Source organism: Bufo bufo, chromosome 2 (assembly GCF_905171765.1).
Source record: "Bufo bufo chromosome 2, aBufBuf1.1, whole genome shotgun sequence".
NCBI lineage: Eukaryota > Metazoa > Chordata > Amphibia > Anura > Bufonidae > Bufo > Bufo bufo.
Window position 1 is genome coordinate 603890382 of NC_053390.1, and position 14503 is coordinate 603904884.

The 14503-nt window shown below is 40.1% G+C and overlaps 1 protein-coding gene across 1 annotated transcript in view; it reads left to right on the forward strand.

Annotated features, from left to right (window-relative positions):
• COL25A1 (collagen type XXV alpha 1 chain) overlaps nucleotides 1–14503 on the forward strand; it is a 169612-nt gene that overhangs the window by 49847 nt on the left and 105262 nt on the right. Inside the window, exons 9-12 of the mRNA XM_040419876.1 lie at nucleotides 995–1021; nucleotides 2468–2512; nucleotides 7745–7777; nucleotides 9551–9586. Coding sequence (XP_040275810.1) covers nucleotides 995–1021; nucleotides 2468–2512; nucleotides 7745–7777; nucleotides 9551–9586 — 141 coding nt within the window. The remainder of the gene's footprint in view (nucleotides 1–994; nucleotides 1022–2467; nucleotides 2513–7744; nucleotides 7778–9550; nucleotides 9587–14503) is intronic.

Sequence of the window (14503 nt, forward strand, 5' to 3'; positions counted from 1 at the left end):
AAGGTGTGTTAATGGAGTGGGATCCTCTGTTCATACTCTTTATTTCTGGAGCAGAGTGGTAGCAATGAGCGCCTTTCTCTCTCTTTCTGGAAGACCCATTGATTTCAATGGGCAGTGTGTCATCTATGTTGGCAGTGTAGAGAAATTGATCACTTTCTGCCAAATTTCCTCAAAGGAAACATCTAATCTCATGGAATACCAGCAGGGAGACACTTAGGGGGTCAATTACTAACCAGAAATACGCCTATATTAGGCATATTTCTGGAGCAGATTGCAGAGCAAAGATCCATTGCGCTGCAATCTGCGCCTGTTCCTCGCTCACATCAGGTCTAAAAAAGTAGGCGTGCATTGGTCGGGGAACCGGCCCATCTCATTTACCATTTTCTACGCCTGGTTTAGGAGTAGAAAATGGTCTAAATGTAAGGCAGCAAGGAAGCTGTCTTATATTTAGAAGTGGCTGCGGATCCGCCAAAGTTATGTGCAGGCCGGCGCCTTTACATAACTCCGGCGGATCCACCGCCAGCTATAGGGGATATTTAGACCGGCATCTAAAACGCCAGTCTTAATAAATGACCCTATTATTGTCAAAGGACCCATAGGGATTTTCCAAAGCGGATGACTCCCTAAACAAACTTTAGGCATCTTCATAACATGAACTAATAATTTACAAGTCACGACAACCATGGATTTTCCAGTTATTGTCAATTAACAGATCACAGTTTATTTGTACCAAGTTATAAACCGTCACATGTTTAACAATACAATTTCTTAAAATATCTGTACTCAACTGAAAGCCTTCCAAATGATGCAGAAGCCCCAGTGAAGTCAACATTATTCAATACAAGTCTCTACAATTTGTTTGTGCTGACCTTTCTTGGAAATGTTAGAGGGAGGACTGCATCAGAATGTTTTTTAACAATTTTGTACTAGTTTGAACAACTAAATATTGTCTTTATTTTTTATAATAATGGCAGCATATGTTTGCTTTCTATAGGGTGATCAAGGAGAAAGGGGGGAAAGGGTAAGTAGTAGCATGTTCTGATGAGGCTTGATGGAAATGAACAGATATGGTCACAGGCTAATATGTTGGTAAGATGACTATATGGCACTAATATATCCTTTTTTTGATATTCTGTGCCATTTGTTATATTTGATAAGCCATAAACCCTTGTTGGTTATATCCCCTGTGCTGTCCGCATAGAGGTCCTGTCCATAAGATGGCCGCTGATGGAGGGTCATGTGAGCAGAAACTTCACTCAGCCTCCTCCATTCAGACACAATGCACCTGTACTAAACTCCCAACAGTGCAAGTGTAGATGGCAGGTGCAGTTTATTAGAATGGAGGAGATATAACTTCTAGGTGATTTTCCTAGTCACATGACCCTCCATCAGCAGCCATCTTATGGACAGGACCTCTGTGTGGACAGCACCAAAGACTAGGCAAACAAGGGAGCATAGAATATGAAATATAGAAAATGGCAAAGAATTTCAACAAAACATATAAGAGTAAGTGCCATATAGTCATTTTACAAACATATTTGTCAACGGTAACCAGAAAGGGGCCAACCCCTTTAATAATCTTGGTGTTGTGCCAGTGTCAACTACAGGCATCCTATGCTCCCATTTTGTACCCCAGGGTGGCCAGTGATGGCGGCAAATAGGAGAGAAAGATTAGGTGAGCTCATAGCTCCCTATATTCAAGTCTGTGGTAGCTGCAGGATTGCAACTGTCTTGGATTACAAAATGGGTGTCGCAAAATATCTCTTCTTCGGATTGATTATGTTTCAACCCACCGATCACATTTATTTCCACTGTGTTACTTGCTGCTTGCTCTAGGTGTTATATGATTGAAATATTTCCTTTTAGAGTTCACAGCAACAGATAGATAGATAGATAGATAGATAGATAGGATATAGATAGATAGATAGATAGATAGATAGATAGATAGGATATAGATAGATAGATATATCCATGGATGTTTGTTTGAAAAGAAGGCAACATGAAAATGTCATAACTGTCATACCATTGTCTTGACATCATACAGGCTTTGGTTTACTTCTGTGACCTTTTATTAGATGGATTCTATGGTTACCACAAACCGCATGCTGTGAACAATAGAATCATTCTTCTTCATTAATTCTGCAATTCCTAAGTAGCACTGAACCACAGTCATCGACCAGTTTGTTTCTAATAAAACATAACATTTTGGCAAAGAAATTATAGAAGATAATGCACAGAAATAATCTGCCATTGATTACGCTATATACATTGCATTCCGTTAATGTATTAGACTTTCAAATTTAACCCTCAAACTATGTCTGCAAGATCATGCTGACAAATTGCTCGTAATTCAGAACATTGCATATACAGTCTCATCAACTGATTGATCAAAAATATAGCGTCTACAAACTTCAGAATCTCTTGTACCATGAAACAAAACTTAATATATATTGATATTTTCCTGCAGGGTGAGATGGGGGAAAGCGGTCCTACAGGTGGACCAGGAGAAAAGGTAAAGCTCCTACCTGCTTTGAATAAAGTTAAGCTGTGTTCATGTTCAAAAAGATGTACATATTAAATAGTGTAGTTTTTTTCTGGATTCTGCACAAGGGCAGACTGGCCATAGACAAATTTCCCGTTGAACAAATGCCCAGGGGACCGCCTGAACCTTCCTCTTGCCTACCAACTAGGAAAATGACGATTAGATGCTCTCAGCATTAGTTATTCACCTGACTGGTGGCTGCAGGTGCCCTCCTGAATTGAATTATATCGCCTTCCTCAGGACAGTGATAGGGTTAAATACTGTGGTGGGAGCGGCAGTATTTTGTACTGCAGAACTCTGTGAATGTACTTGAGTAGCCCAACTAGAGCCTTGACTCGAACCTAGTCAAATATCTCTGGAGAGACCTGAAAATGGCTGTCCACTGATGGTCCCCATCCAACCAGACTGAGCTTAAGGGGAACTGCAGAGAAGAGTGTCTGAAAATCCCCAAATCCAGATGTGCAAAACTTGTGGCATCATACCCAAGAAGACTGAAGGCTGTAATCTCTGCCAAAGGTGTTTTAACTAAGTACTGAGTAAAGGGTCTGAATACTTATGTCAATTCAAGATTTTCCTTTTTCCTTTTTAATTAATTAGCAAAGATTTCTAACAGTCTGTTTTCACTTTGTCATTATGGGGTAGTGAGTGCAGAATGATGGAGAAAAACTTCAAATTTTTATTTTTATTTGAGCACATGGCCACAACATAACAAAATGTAAAAAAAAAGTGCAAGAGTCTGAAGATTTCCAGAATGCACTGTACATCGATTACTGTATTTAATCACATTAAGCAAATATCACTTTTACATTAGTTACTCACCTCTCCCTTTGGATGGATACCAGATTGTAAACTAAGTTGGCTCTGCTTATAAACATCTAATAATATTTATTTTCAACTATGTTTTTTTTTACAAAATCTGTGATGTGCTCTGCCCCAAACTTTTATTTTATTTCTGTAAGTTATTTGAGAATGGGCTGCAGTTCAGGAAACTGTGGGAGGACAGATAAAAAGACAGAAAATGATTGTAGTAATTATAGTTAATATTTAATTAACCATCCAATTAAGTCATGCAGGGAACCCTGACACCGGAAAAAAGCACTCCATTGCAGCCTTATGTAAGATTTTGGTTCACAAAAACTGTGAACTGATAAAAACAATAAAGTACAGCCCCCACCTATGCTACCTTCACATGTAATAATTTCACAGCATGTGTCATTCGCATTTATTTTTTAAAGAATATCAATTATTATTCAGCAGGAAATTACATCTAATTGCTGGGATATTTCCCACTGAGCATACAAATAAAGTCATCACCTGTTAGGTTACTGTTCAAGCTTCCTAAACAGTGATTGCACTGGATTAGAAAACCAGAACGAGTATAGCGCCATACACACTTGCATGCCTGACCCCTTCTTTATGGGAGCACCATTTACTCTTGTTATTGTTAAGTAATGGACCATAGGACCTTGATGGGCCATTGAGTTTTCATCTACTGGTAAATATTAATCTTATGTTATCAATGAAGCATATATACATAGTCATTGATGCCTGGAACCCTTTACATCTAATGGCCTGTGTATTTTGTCTACACCTGAAACCATTTTTATGTATTTTCAAGCTACCATGCCAGAGTCTGAGCAAGTCAACTTTCTAAAAGAGGCCTCACACATTAAACAGAAGTAGATTGATGGTCGAATAGCTGGAGAACTACCGATCATCTGGTGAATGATCATTATGTAGACGCAACCATGCACATTTTAGGCCATGTTGGCTGTTGTTGGCCAGTCATTCCAACAGGCCATACATGTTCAATGACATGGGGTAAAGGATGAACAATGTTTATGAGTAGGGATGAGTGCGAATATTCGAATAGCGAAATATTCGTACGAATATTTCGAATATATTAAGATATATTCGTTATAACGAATATTCTTTTTTTTTTTTCCATCTGAACCCATTTGTCATATTAGTAATTTACTTTAATATCACTAAATTAGTGCTAGTAATTTACCATCACAAATTTTGTGATAGTAAAAATTACTACTATCACTAATGGGTTGGCTTGGTAGAATTGTCGAATACAGCGCTATATTCTCTATCTTTGTCTATTCGACCAAGCCAACCCAATAGCATATAGTAGCTTAAAGCCCTTATGCGACACGATTCACCCGTATATTTAATTGCCGATTTATCGCATAACATAAACTATCTTACATGAAGAGGAAAATTATAATTTATAATTTTCCTCTTCATGTAAGATAGTTTATGTTATTCGATAAATCGACAATTAAATATGCGAGTGAATCGCTTCGTATAAGGACTGTATGCTATTGGGCTGGCTTGGTCGAATAGACGAAGAAAGAGAATATAGCACTATATTCGCTATATTCCACAATTCTACCAAGCCAACCGTAAGCAACTGTTGTCGGCTTGGTAGAATTCTTGAATGTCGAATATAGCGCTATATTCTCTATCTTCGTCTAATCGGCCAATAGCATACAGCCCTTATTCGACGCGATTCACTCGCATATTTAATTGCCGATTTATCGCATAAAATAAACTGCCTTACATGAAGAGGAAAATTATAAATCAGTAACGATTCTCATTAATATTAGTAATTGTAATGAGAATCGTTACTGATTTATAATTTTCCTCTTTATGTAAGATAGTTTATGTTGCGCGATTCACTCGCATATTTAATTACCGATTTATCGCATAACAAACTATCCAACATGAAGAGGAAAATTATAATTTTCCTCTTCATGCAAGATAGTTTATGTTATGCGATAAATCGGCAATTAAATATGCGAGTGAATCGCTTCGTATAAGGACTGTATGCTATTGGGCTGGCTTGGTCGAATAGACGAAGATAGAGAATATAGCACTATTCGCTATATTCCACAATTCTACCAAGCCAACTGTAAGTAAAAGTAATTGTTGGCTTGGTAGAATTCTTGAATGTCTAATATAGCGAATATTGCGCTATATTCTCTATCTTTGTCTAATCGGCCACTAGCATACAGCTCTTATTCGACGCGATTCACTCGCATATTTAATTGCCGATTTATCGCATAACATAAACTGCCTTACATGAAGAGGAAAATTATAAATCAGTAATTACTAACATAGAAAATAATTTGACGAATATAACACGATAACTTTGTTTTTTGAATATTACGAATATTCTAAAATACTAAGTTATAGCGATATAGCGAACTTTCATATAATACACATAGACAAATAGCGCCATAGCCAACAAAGTGGCCTTTATACCTTATACAGTTAAAATAAAATCGCAATACGCGAAAAATTTAATCGCATATTATTCGCGATAACAAAATAATGTTGAATATTCGATTTCAACGGATAAAAAAAAGAATATTAAATCGAATATTCGCGAAATATCGCGAAATCGAATATGGCACCTCCCGCTCATGACTATTTATGAGAACATTCTTTCAAAGAGTCTTTCACCTGACCATAGGATGAAGACTTAAAATGCAGCCAACTTGTTTTCAGGCAATAACAGGCTGTCATCAGTCAGTTAAAACCAGCATTCATTGTCAAAGTGTCCTTGTGCTTTAAAAAACCCTTTTGATATGTCATAATGATATATCAAAAGTTTTGATTGGTGCAGGTCTGAGTGCCGAGACTCCCACTGTTTGCTTGAATGACTAGAAAGAAGCACTCACGTAGAGCGCTTTCTCTCTTCGTTGCAAAAGATGATCTCAATAAAATGTCTATGAGCTTGTCTCAAATCCGTTTCCTCCTCCTTGTTTTAGCAATTGGCAGGGTTCTCAGCACCCAGACCCCCAAAGATCAAAACTTTTGACATGTCACTATGATGTATGAAGAGTGTGGTTTTTAAGTACAGATATACTTTAAATCAGTCACACGACTAACAATCGTTTTGGTTTGAACAACTTTAGACTGATTTGTATGGCCACGTTTAGATAGGAGCATGTCACAAAATTCACCTCATCTGAATAATGAGCTTATGAGTAAATCATTGAACAATTATACCACTTAAAGTACTTTAGTTAGGGTGGTACATGGTGAATTCTGGCCGCAGGATGGACATGCAGGTTATAGATAACTGCCAGGCGTTACCTGTCTTTGCGTGCTGAATGTGCTAAGTGCTATCTTTTCAAATGGTAATTACAAATGCAGACTGGTAATTAGGGGTAATTCAAATGCAGATCCCGAGGCTGGACCGCACTACCGCTTTCATAGTAGAAGCTACTATGATCATTAAAGTAAGAGGATTAGACATGGATATTCTCTATCCTGTAATTTTATTACAAGCACAAAATGTAGCCAAGATGAGTTTTTCATTTGGCTCAACTTATGTAGACATCACAGTGTGGTTTTATAAGTACTGCATGTAAGGCTGCGATAACTGTTAGCCAAGCAGTAAAACTCTGCATGCAGCAGAACACAGCTTTATACATTAAGACACATGCAAACACTGAATAAATGGTTATTAGCACACAATTTGATCAAATGGTTTGAGCCCACCTACCAACGACAAGGCAACCTCTTCAGATAGGAATCTACACTACCACAGTGGGGTGAGGTTCTGAATAACATCGCCTTTTCACAGTAGCCTCATCAGTTCCATAAGAATACTGAAGTCACTGTAGAATAGATCACTTATACAGTAACTGGTAACACTGTCAACACTGGTGGACAACGTCTGAGTAAGTAGAGGCACAACCTATAGACAAGGAATCCCTTATTAATTAATTATTGCATTTCCAGGAGGAATATCAGAAGATATTGGGATTCATTTATCAATATCGGCGTTTGTTCCACTCCTTTTGACATGCACTGTGCCGCCAGGGATGTGGTTAATTTATGACAAGGGGTATGCCTCATCATAAATTTAATGCATCCTCCTTCATTTCACGTGCATATAATGAAATCTATGCCATCTTGTAGCTGCCATAAATTTCATGAATCATTTACTCCAGAAAACTGGTGTAAATCATGATAAATCTACTGAGGCCGTTGGCCCCACCTTCACTACACTCTGTCTTCGGAAACTGGCTAGAGCTGCATAGAAACAGTTGCAATGTGGTTTGTGACTTTTTTACGCAAGTTTCTGGCATAGGGTTCAATGGCTTTGTCTGCTGATGATGTTCCTCTAACGTTGCATTCTTAACAAATCCTTCATATATTTATTTTATTTTGCATTTTTAGGGTGACCCAGGATCATCTGCTGCTGGCATAAAGGTCAGGTCACTTACTATGTTAACTATTGTATAATGAAGGCCTCTTTATACTATACTAAATCTAATATATAAAGCTGAGTGTATGTGTGTGTGTGTGTGTGTATGTATATCCGCTAAAGGAATCCGCACGTCGCATTTACAATCACGAAAATTTGACACACAGGTACATCAGGTGTCCAGGAAAGTTTTAGACCAGGTCTCAGCTCTGTAGGACGTACCATTCCTGACATGTTCCCAAAAATTGCATTAGCCAATAGAAGCTTGGTCACATGACCCTTATCAGCCAATAGAAGCTCGCAGACCGTTAGCCTCCACATACACAGTTTTACTCCAGGTTTCCATAACAACCCAGCCATTTTTCTTCCTTGCTGTAGGTGAGCTTTAAAGGAAATCTGTCACCAGGATAATCGCTATTGAATTAAAGCCATGGCCTAATAGCACTTAGTACCTTATTTCAAGATGTGCCTTTGTTCCAGCAATAGATGTTTTTATCCTCTTAAAATCCAGTTTATTTGGTATGCAAATGAGCCAGTAAGGTGCCCAGAGGGGCGTCACTCTTGCAGGAAGGATCCCAGACACGCCCCCTGCCACAATGTGTCCACCCTCAAAAGACAAACTTAAAACCCCGCCCCCAGGTCCCGCTAAGCCACACTCCTGACCCGGTTCGGCCACACCCTCTCCCACTCCTCAGCTGACGGGGATTGAAAAAATGAAGGTAAAAATCAACTTCTGTCAGCTGCAGGGGTGGGAGGGAGGGTGACTTTCTCCCTGCAGCTCACACTCAGATAGAACAGTGCTGCTGTCTTAGAGTGAGCTGTTCAAAAGGACATGCCCCTGAACCGGTTAGGCCACGCCCCCTCCCACTCCTCAGCCGACAGAGATTGAAAAAATGAAGTTAAAAATCAACTTCTAGGTCCCGCTAAGCCACGGGCCGATCTGGTTAGGCCAAGCCCCCTCCCACTCCTCAGCTGACAGGGATTGAAAAAATGAAGTTAAAAATCAACTTCATTCAGCTGCAGGGGAGGGAGGGAGGGAGGGTGACTTTCTCCCTGCAGCTCACACTCAGACAGAACAGTGCTGCTGTCTTAGAGTGAGCTGTTCAAAAGGACATGCCCCCGATCCAGTTAGGCCACGCTCCCTCCTACTCAGCCGACAGGGATTGAAAAAATGTCGTTAAAAATTCAACTTCTAGGTCCCGATAAGCCACGCTCCTATCTGGTTAGGCCACACCCCTCCCAGTCTTCGGCCGACAGGGATTGAAAAAATGAAGTTAAAAATCAACTTCTGTCAGCTGCAGGGGTGAGAGGAACGGTAACTTCCTTCCTGCAGCTTACCCTCAGACAGCACAGTGCTGCTGTCTGAGGGTGAGCTGTTCAAAAGGACATCCTTGTGTCCGTCCAGGCCCTGCGCCAGACGGAGGACAGGGAGTCTGAAAGCCGGACTGTCCGGCTAACTGGACCTCTGGCCACCCTAGGGGCAGGCTGCTGTGGAGGTCACAGTTAAGGGGATGGTCCGCTATGGAGGTCAGTGTTAAGGGGCAGATTGCTGTAAAGGCCACTGTGGGGGGCGGGGTCAGTGTTAAGGGGTGGGCGGCTGTGGAGGTGACTGTTAAGCGGGCGGGGTACTGTAGATGTCACTGTTATAGTGGATATTGTTGATATCTTTTAACGACACACACAAACATTAAATGAAATAGATTAAATATACCCGAGCGAAGCCGGGTCCTTCAGCTAGTTATAATTATATAAATGACCTGATGCTATTTCTGTTACAGGGTGAACCAGGAGAATCAGGCCGTCCAGGGCACAAGGTAAACTTTACCAGGACTTTATCTGACAAACAGATGTGTAATGTGGGTAACAAAGTATTAAGTAATAGACATTCAACTAATAAATGTTAATGTAACGAATTATATCATTACTATTACTGTTACATATTTATTCTTTTTATGGTGTGCTCCAGTTCTTTAACAAACTAGCCTATAACATTAGTAGCTGCTATGTTGTTGCGAATGTTAACTCTGCATGTTTAACCAAGAAGCCGTGGTACTGTATCACACTTTGTTGTTTAACATCTTTTTAAGCCAGAGTGAAATGTCTGTGTATCGTGTATAACTGTCCCCAACATCCACCGAGATAGATATCAATAGTAATAGTAGATAAGAAAAGTCTAGTAATTGTATCCATTCATATTAAAATTATATTAATCTATGTAACTACATTTTAACAGCATTGACATATCTGGACTTTTACAAATGAGCCATCCGGGTCTCTAGTATCAAAATTATAATACTGTACCTAGTGACAACAGCATTTCTGAGCATCTCTGACTTGTAATTGTATGTGTTCATTTACATTTTTGACAGAGATATATTGCTCCCCTACTTATTACAGAGTGTCAGCCAAGAGGTTAGCAGTGAAATGTATGTCACGCCATATAAAGAGGGAGATTTATCAAGACTGGCTTTCCCATACACCAGACTTGATCCCCTGAGCACAGGAGTGAGATGCTCCTAATTTATTAAGAGTCAGATGCCTGTAAATAGGCCTGCGTCTCCGGCCCTTCATGCACCAGAAAGCTGAGGGCTGGTGTAACTTATTTTATAGTAAATCCAGTGGGCCACAGAGGCCCTGCCCTATCCTGCTAAGCCCTGGCCCTTTTCTTGCACTTTAAAAAAGTGTCAAAAAAGATCTATATGTTGTAAATTATAGAACAAATAGGGTGAGTGCCATAATTTGCGACTTTTTAACGCCACAAAGCGGTCTTAAAGCATTAATCACCTCCAAACTGTTTTGCAAAAATTAAACTCAACTGTAACATTTCGTCACCTGACCCCCTTCCCCAAGAACGGCCATGTGACTGTGACACATGCTGTTCCTGATCTTCCCTAGCAACCTAGCACGGACCGGAGCACAGGCTGCTGGGTGGAGGGACAGATACCACAGGATCATGGTTAGATACGTTTTAAATACCATCAATATTTCTGCGACTGATCAGGTCCTTTCACCTATATGGGGCTGTTTTGGCGGCAAGCACATGCATTTCTACATGCCTTATTCAGGTGGATGGAACTGAGTTTCAGAAGTTTTCTGCCACAAAATCACACGTCTCCAAAGGTACTTAAGAAGCTCTCAAGTGTCTAGGTCTTCAGGGCACCTGCTGCACATTAGTGTAAAGTTGATCAAAGTGGACAATTTCAACCAAAACGATCATTTATTGGGTGACATTCAGTGGCAAATGATCATTTCAGCTGAACAACTGTAATTACACTGCTTACCTCTGCGATGTCGACAGCGAGCAGGTAAACAATATAGGGAAGGCTGCGCTCGCATGGAGCTCGGCCTCCTCTTCAACCAGCTGACTGGCGGAGGTGTCGATCTGATATTGATGACCTATGCTGAAGATAGGTCATCAATATTAAAATCCTGGAAAACCCCTTTAAGAAATGTTCCTTAATGGCTTTATCCCAGCAGTTCATCAAAACCACAACTAACAATATAGGGTTATATGTATGCTTTCTCTTCTAAAATCTGCTTTCTCTTCTAAAATCCAAAGAATTGTATGTTATTCCTGCACTTTTGTGGGTTTCCACACAATGTAATGTAAAAGGGGAACTCCCAGCTCCCGTATAACTGATGATGTCAAGGAAGAAAAGAATCGGGCTCTTTTAATTTTAATATCTGATTCTTTTGTTCTCCAGGGAGATACACTGCCTCCAGAAGAGTCTGGCCTTCTCTCCTCTCCCCATTGTAAACACATACCCACTTGACCGAACTGAATGTGTATATGTATTGGGGAGTCAGGAGAGATAGTTGTTGGCTGAATGAGCGTTCGACCGACAACTATAGATGGGCACGTTTAAATTTTTTTGCTATAACATTTTTCTTGGACAGTATTGTTAGACCTGTGGTATAGTGTACATATTATAGGAAAGTACAGTCGTGGCCAAAAGTTTTGAGAATGACACAAATATTAGTTTTCACAAAGTTTGCTGCTAAACTGCTTTTAGATCTTTGTTTCAGTTGTTTCTGTGATGTAGTGAAATATAATTACACGCACTTTATACGTTTCAAAGGCTTTTATCGACAATTACATGACATTTATGCAAAGAGTCAGTATTTGCAGTGTTGGCCCTTCTTTTTCAGGACCTCTGCAATTCGACTGGGCATGCTCTCAATCAACTTCTGGGCCAATTCCTGACTGATAGCAACCCATTCTTTCATAATCACTTCTTGGAGTTTGTCAGAATTAGTGGGTTTTTGTTTGTCCACCCGCCTCTTGAGGATTGACCACAAGTTCTCAATGGGATTAAGATCTGTTTTGGTACCATTCTTTATTCATGGCTGTGTTTTTGGGCAAAATTGTGAGTGAGCCCACTCCCTTGGATGAGAAGCAACCCCACACATGAATGGTCTCAGGATGCTTTACTGTTGGCATGACACAGGATTGATGGTAGCACTCACCTTTTCTTCTCCGAACAAGCCTTTTTCCAGATGCCCCAAAAAATCAGAAAGAGGCTTCATCAGAGAATATGACTTTGCCCCAGTCCTCAGCAGTCCATTCACCATACTTTCTGCAGAAGATCAATCTGTCCCTGATGTTTTTTTTGGAGAGAAGTGGCTTCTTTGCTGCCCGTCTTGACACCAGGCCATCTTCCAAAAGTCTTCGCCTCACTGTGCGTGCAGATGTGCTCACATCTGCCTGCTGCCATTCCTGAGCAAGCTTTGCACTGGTGGCACTCCGATCCCACAGCTGAATCCTCTTTAGGAGACGATCCTGGCGCTTGCTGGACTTTCTTGGACGCCCTGAAGCCTCTTTCCTTGAACCTCTTTCCTTGAAGTTCTTGATGATCCTATAAATTGTTGATTGAGGTGCAATCTGATTGAGGTGCAATCCTTGCCTGTGAAGCCATTTTTATGCAACGCAATGATGGCTGCACGCGTTTCTTTGCAGGTCACCATGGTTAACAATGGAAGAACAATGATTTCAAGCATCACCCTCCTTTTAACATGTCAAGTCTGCCATTTTAACCCAATCAGCCTGACATAATGATCTCCAGCCTTGTGCTCGTCAACATTCTCACCTGAGTTAACAAGACGATTACTGAAATGATCTCAGCAGGTCCTTTAATGACAGCAATGAAATGCAGTGGGAAGGTTTTTTGGGATTAAGTTAATTTTCATGGCAAAGAAGGACTATGCAATTCATCTGATCACTCTTCATAACATTCTGGAGTATATGCAAATTGCTATTATGAAAACTTAAGCAGCAACTTTTCCAATTTCCAATATTTATGTAATTCTCAAAACTTTTGGCCACGACTGTACACTTGGGATAATGCACACATTTCCATGATGCTAACAGTTTTCAGTGGGGAAAAAAGTTCATAACATGGGAACTAATATTTGTATTTGCCCCTCTTCCATGGAAATATTGGGGGGGGGGGGGGGGGGGTTATCATTTCCCATATGCCAGTTTTCTGGCATTAAAAAGTCATAATCCCCAGTTTTGAGACTTTTTAAATGCCAGTGCGATTTTTTTTTTTTGTTGCAACTGCCATTTTTACGCTCTCCTCGCTAGTTTATGAAAAGGAGCATGGCGAAGGCGGGGTCCCGTCATTATTATCATTATTTAGGACTGGTGTAAATAATGACTGAAATCTATGACAGCTATGAGTTGGCGCATGGACTGCCAGAGGAAACATTTAATTTATGATGAGGCCTGCGCCTCCGGCAGCGCAGAGTTCATCAAGACCACCGTAGAACATGTGGGTCTTGATAAAAAAAATTAAATACTATTGTCTACTGATTTTCAAAGTTTAAACACCTCCACTATGCCACCTTGTTGATTAGGGTGGCTGAAATACCCAAAAGTATATAAATGGTATGGAAGTATTTTTCAACACTGTACTTACATCAGGGAGAAGCTTCTCCCTGATGAGTGCTAAAACTCCTTTCTAAATCAAGTCCACTTGATTTTAAGATATTGCTTCCAGATACCAGTACCCGAATGCCAACCTACTGTACATGGACACATAAAGGCAGGGTCCTTCATTGGGGAAAAAGGAGCTCTAGGATAGTCGCCCCCTTCTGTAGTCATAGCAGATCACAAGTTGCTATGCTTTGCCAAACAGTTCATTTTGTCAGGAAAAACTAAACAATATTGCCTGTCATTACCTTGGTATCAGTGTACACAGATTACTTTCAAATAACTTATGTTACTTGATGTGAAAATTATATTTGCTCTGCTCTTTGAAGGTGGCAATCACACATCGGGTAATTTTCTAAAATTAAAGCATTTTGAAAGTCATTGTATAGTAAAACAATTGACATGGAAAGCTTTGTTGTAAGGATGAATAGAGAAAGCTTCTGAAGGAAAAATAAAGCAACTAAAATGTTTAGACTGTCACTGCACTGAGGCCCCAAGACTATGACAAACCAACAGTGGTGACATGTATGGACAGCATGGTGGCCCAGTGGTTAGCACTGTTACCTTACAGTTTTGGTGTCCCAGGTTCAAATCTGATCTGCATGGAGTTTGTATGTTCTCCCAGTGAGTGACGACAATGCCTGTAAGGCGCTTCAGAATATGTTGGTATTAAATAAATAAAGTAAATTTAGACATACAGGAAAAGTTAGATGCAGACATGTTCATCTTTTTTCTTGGCAATAAGCTTATGTCAACAACTCCAGGCTCCCTTAAATTGTTTGAGGTTGTACAGTATAAA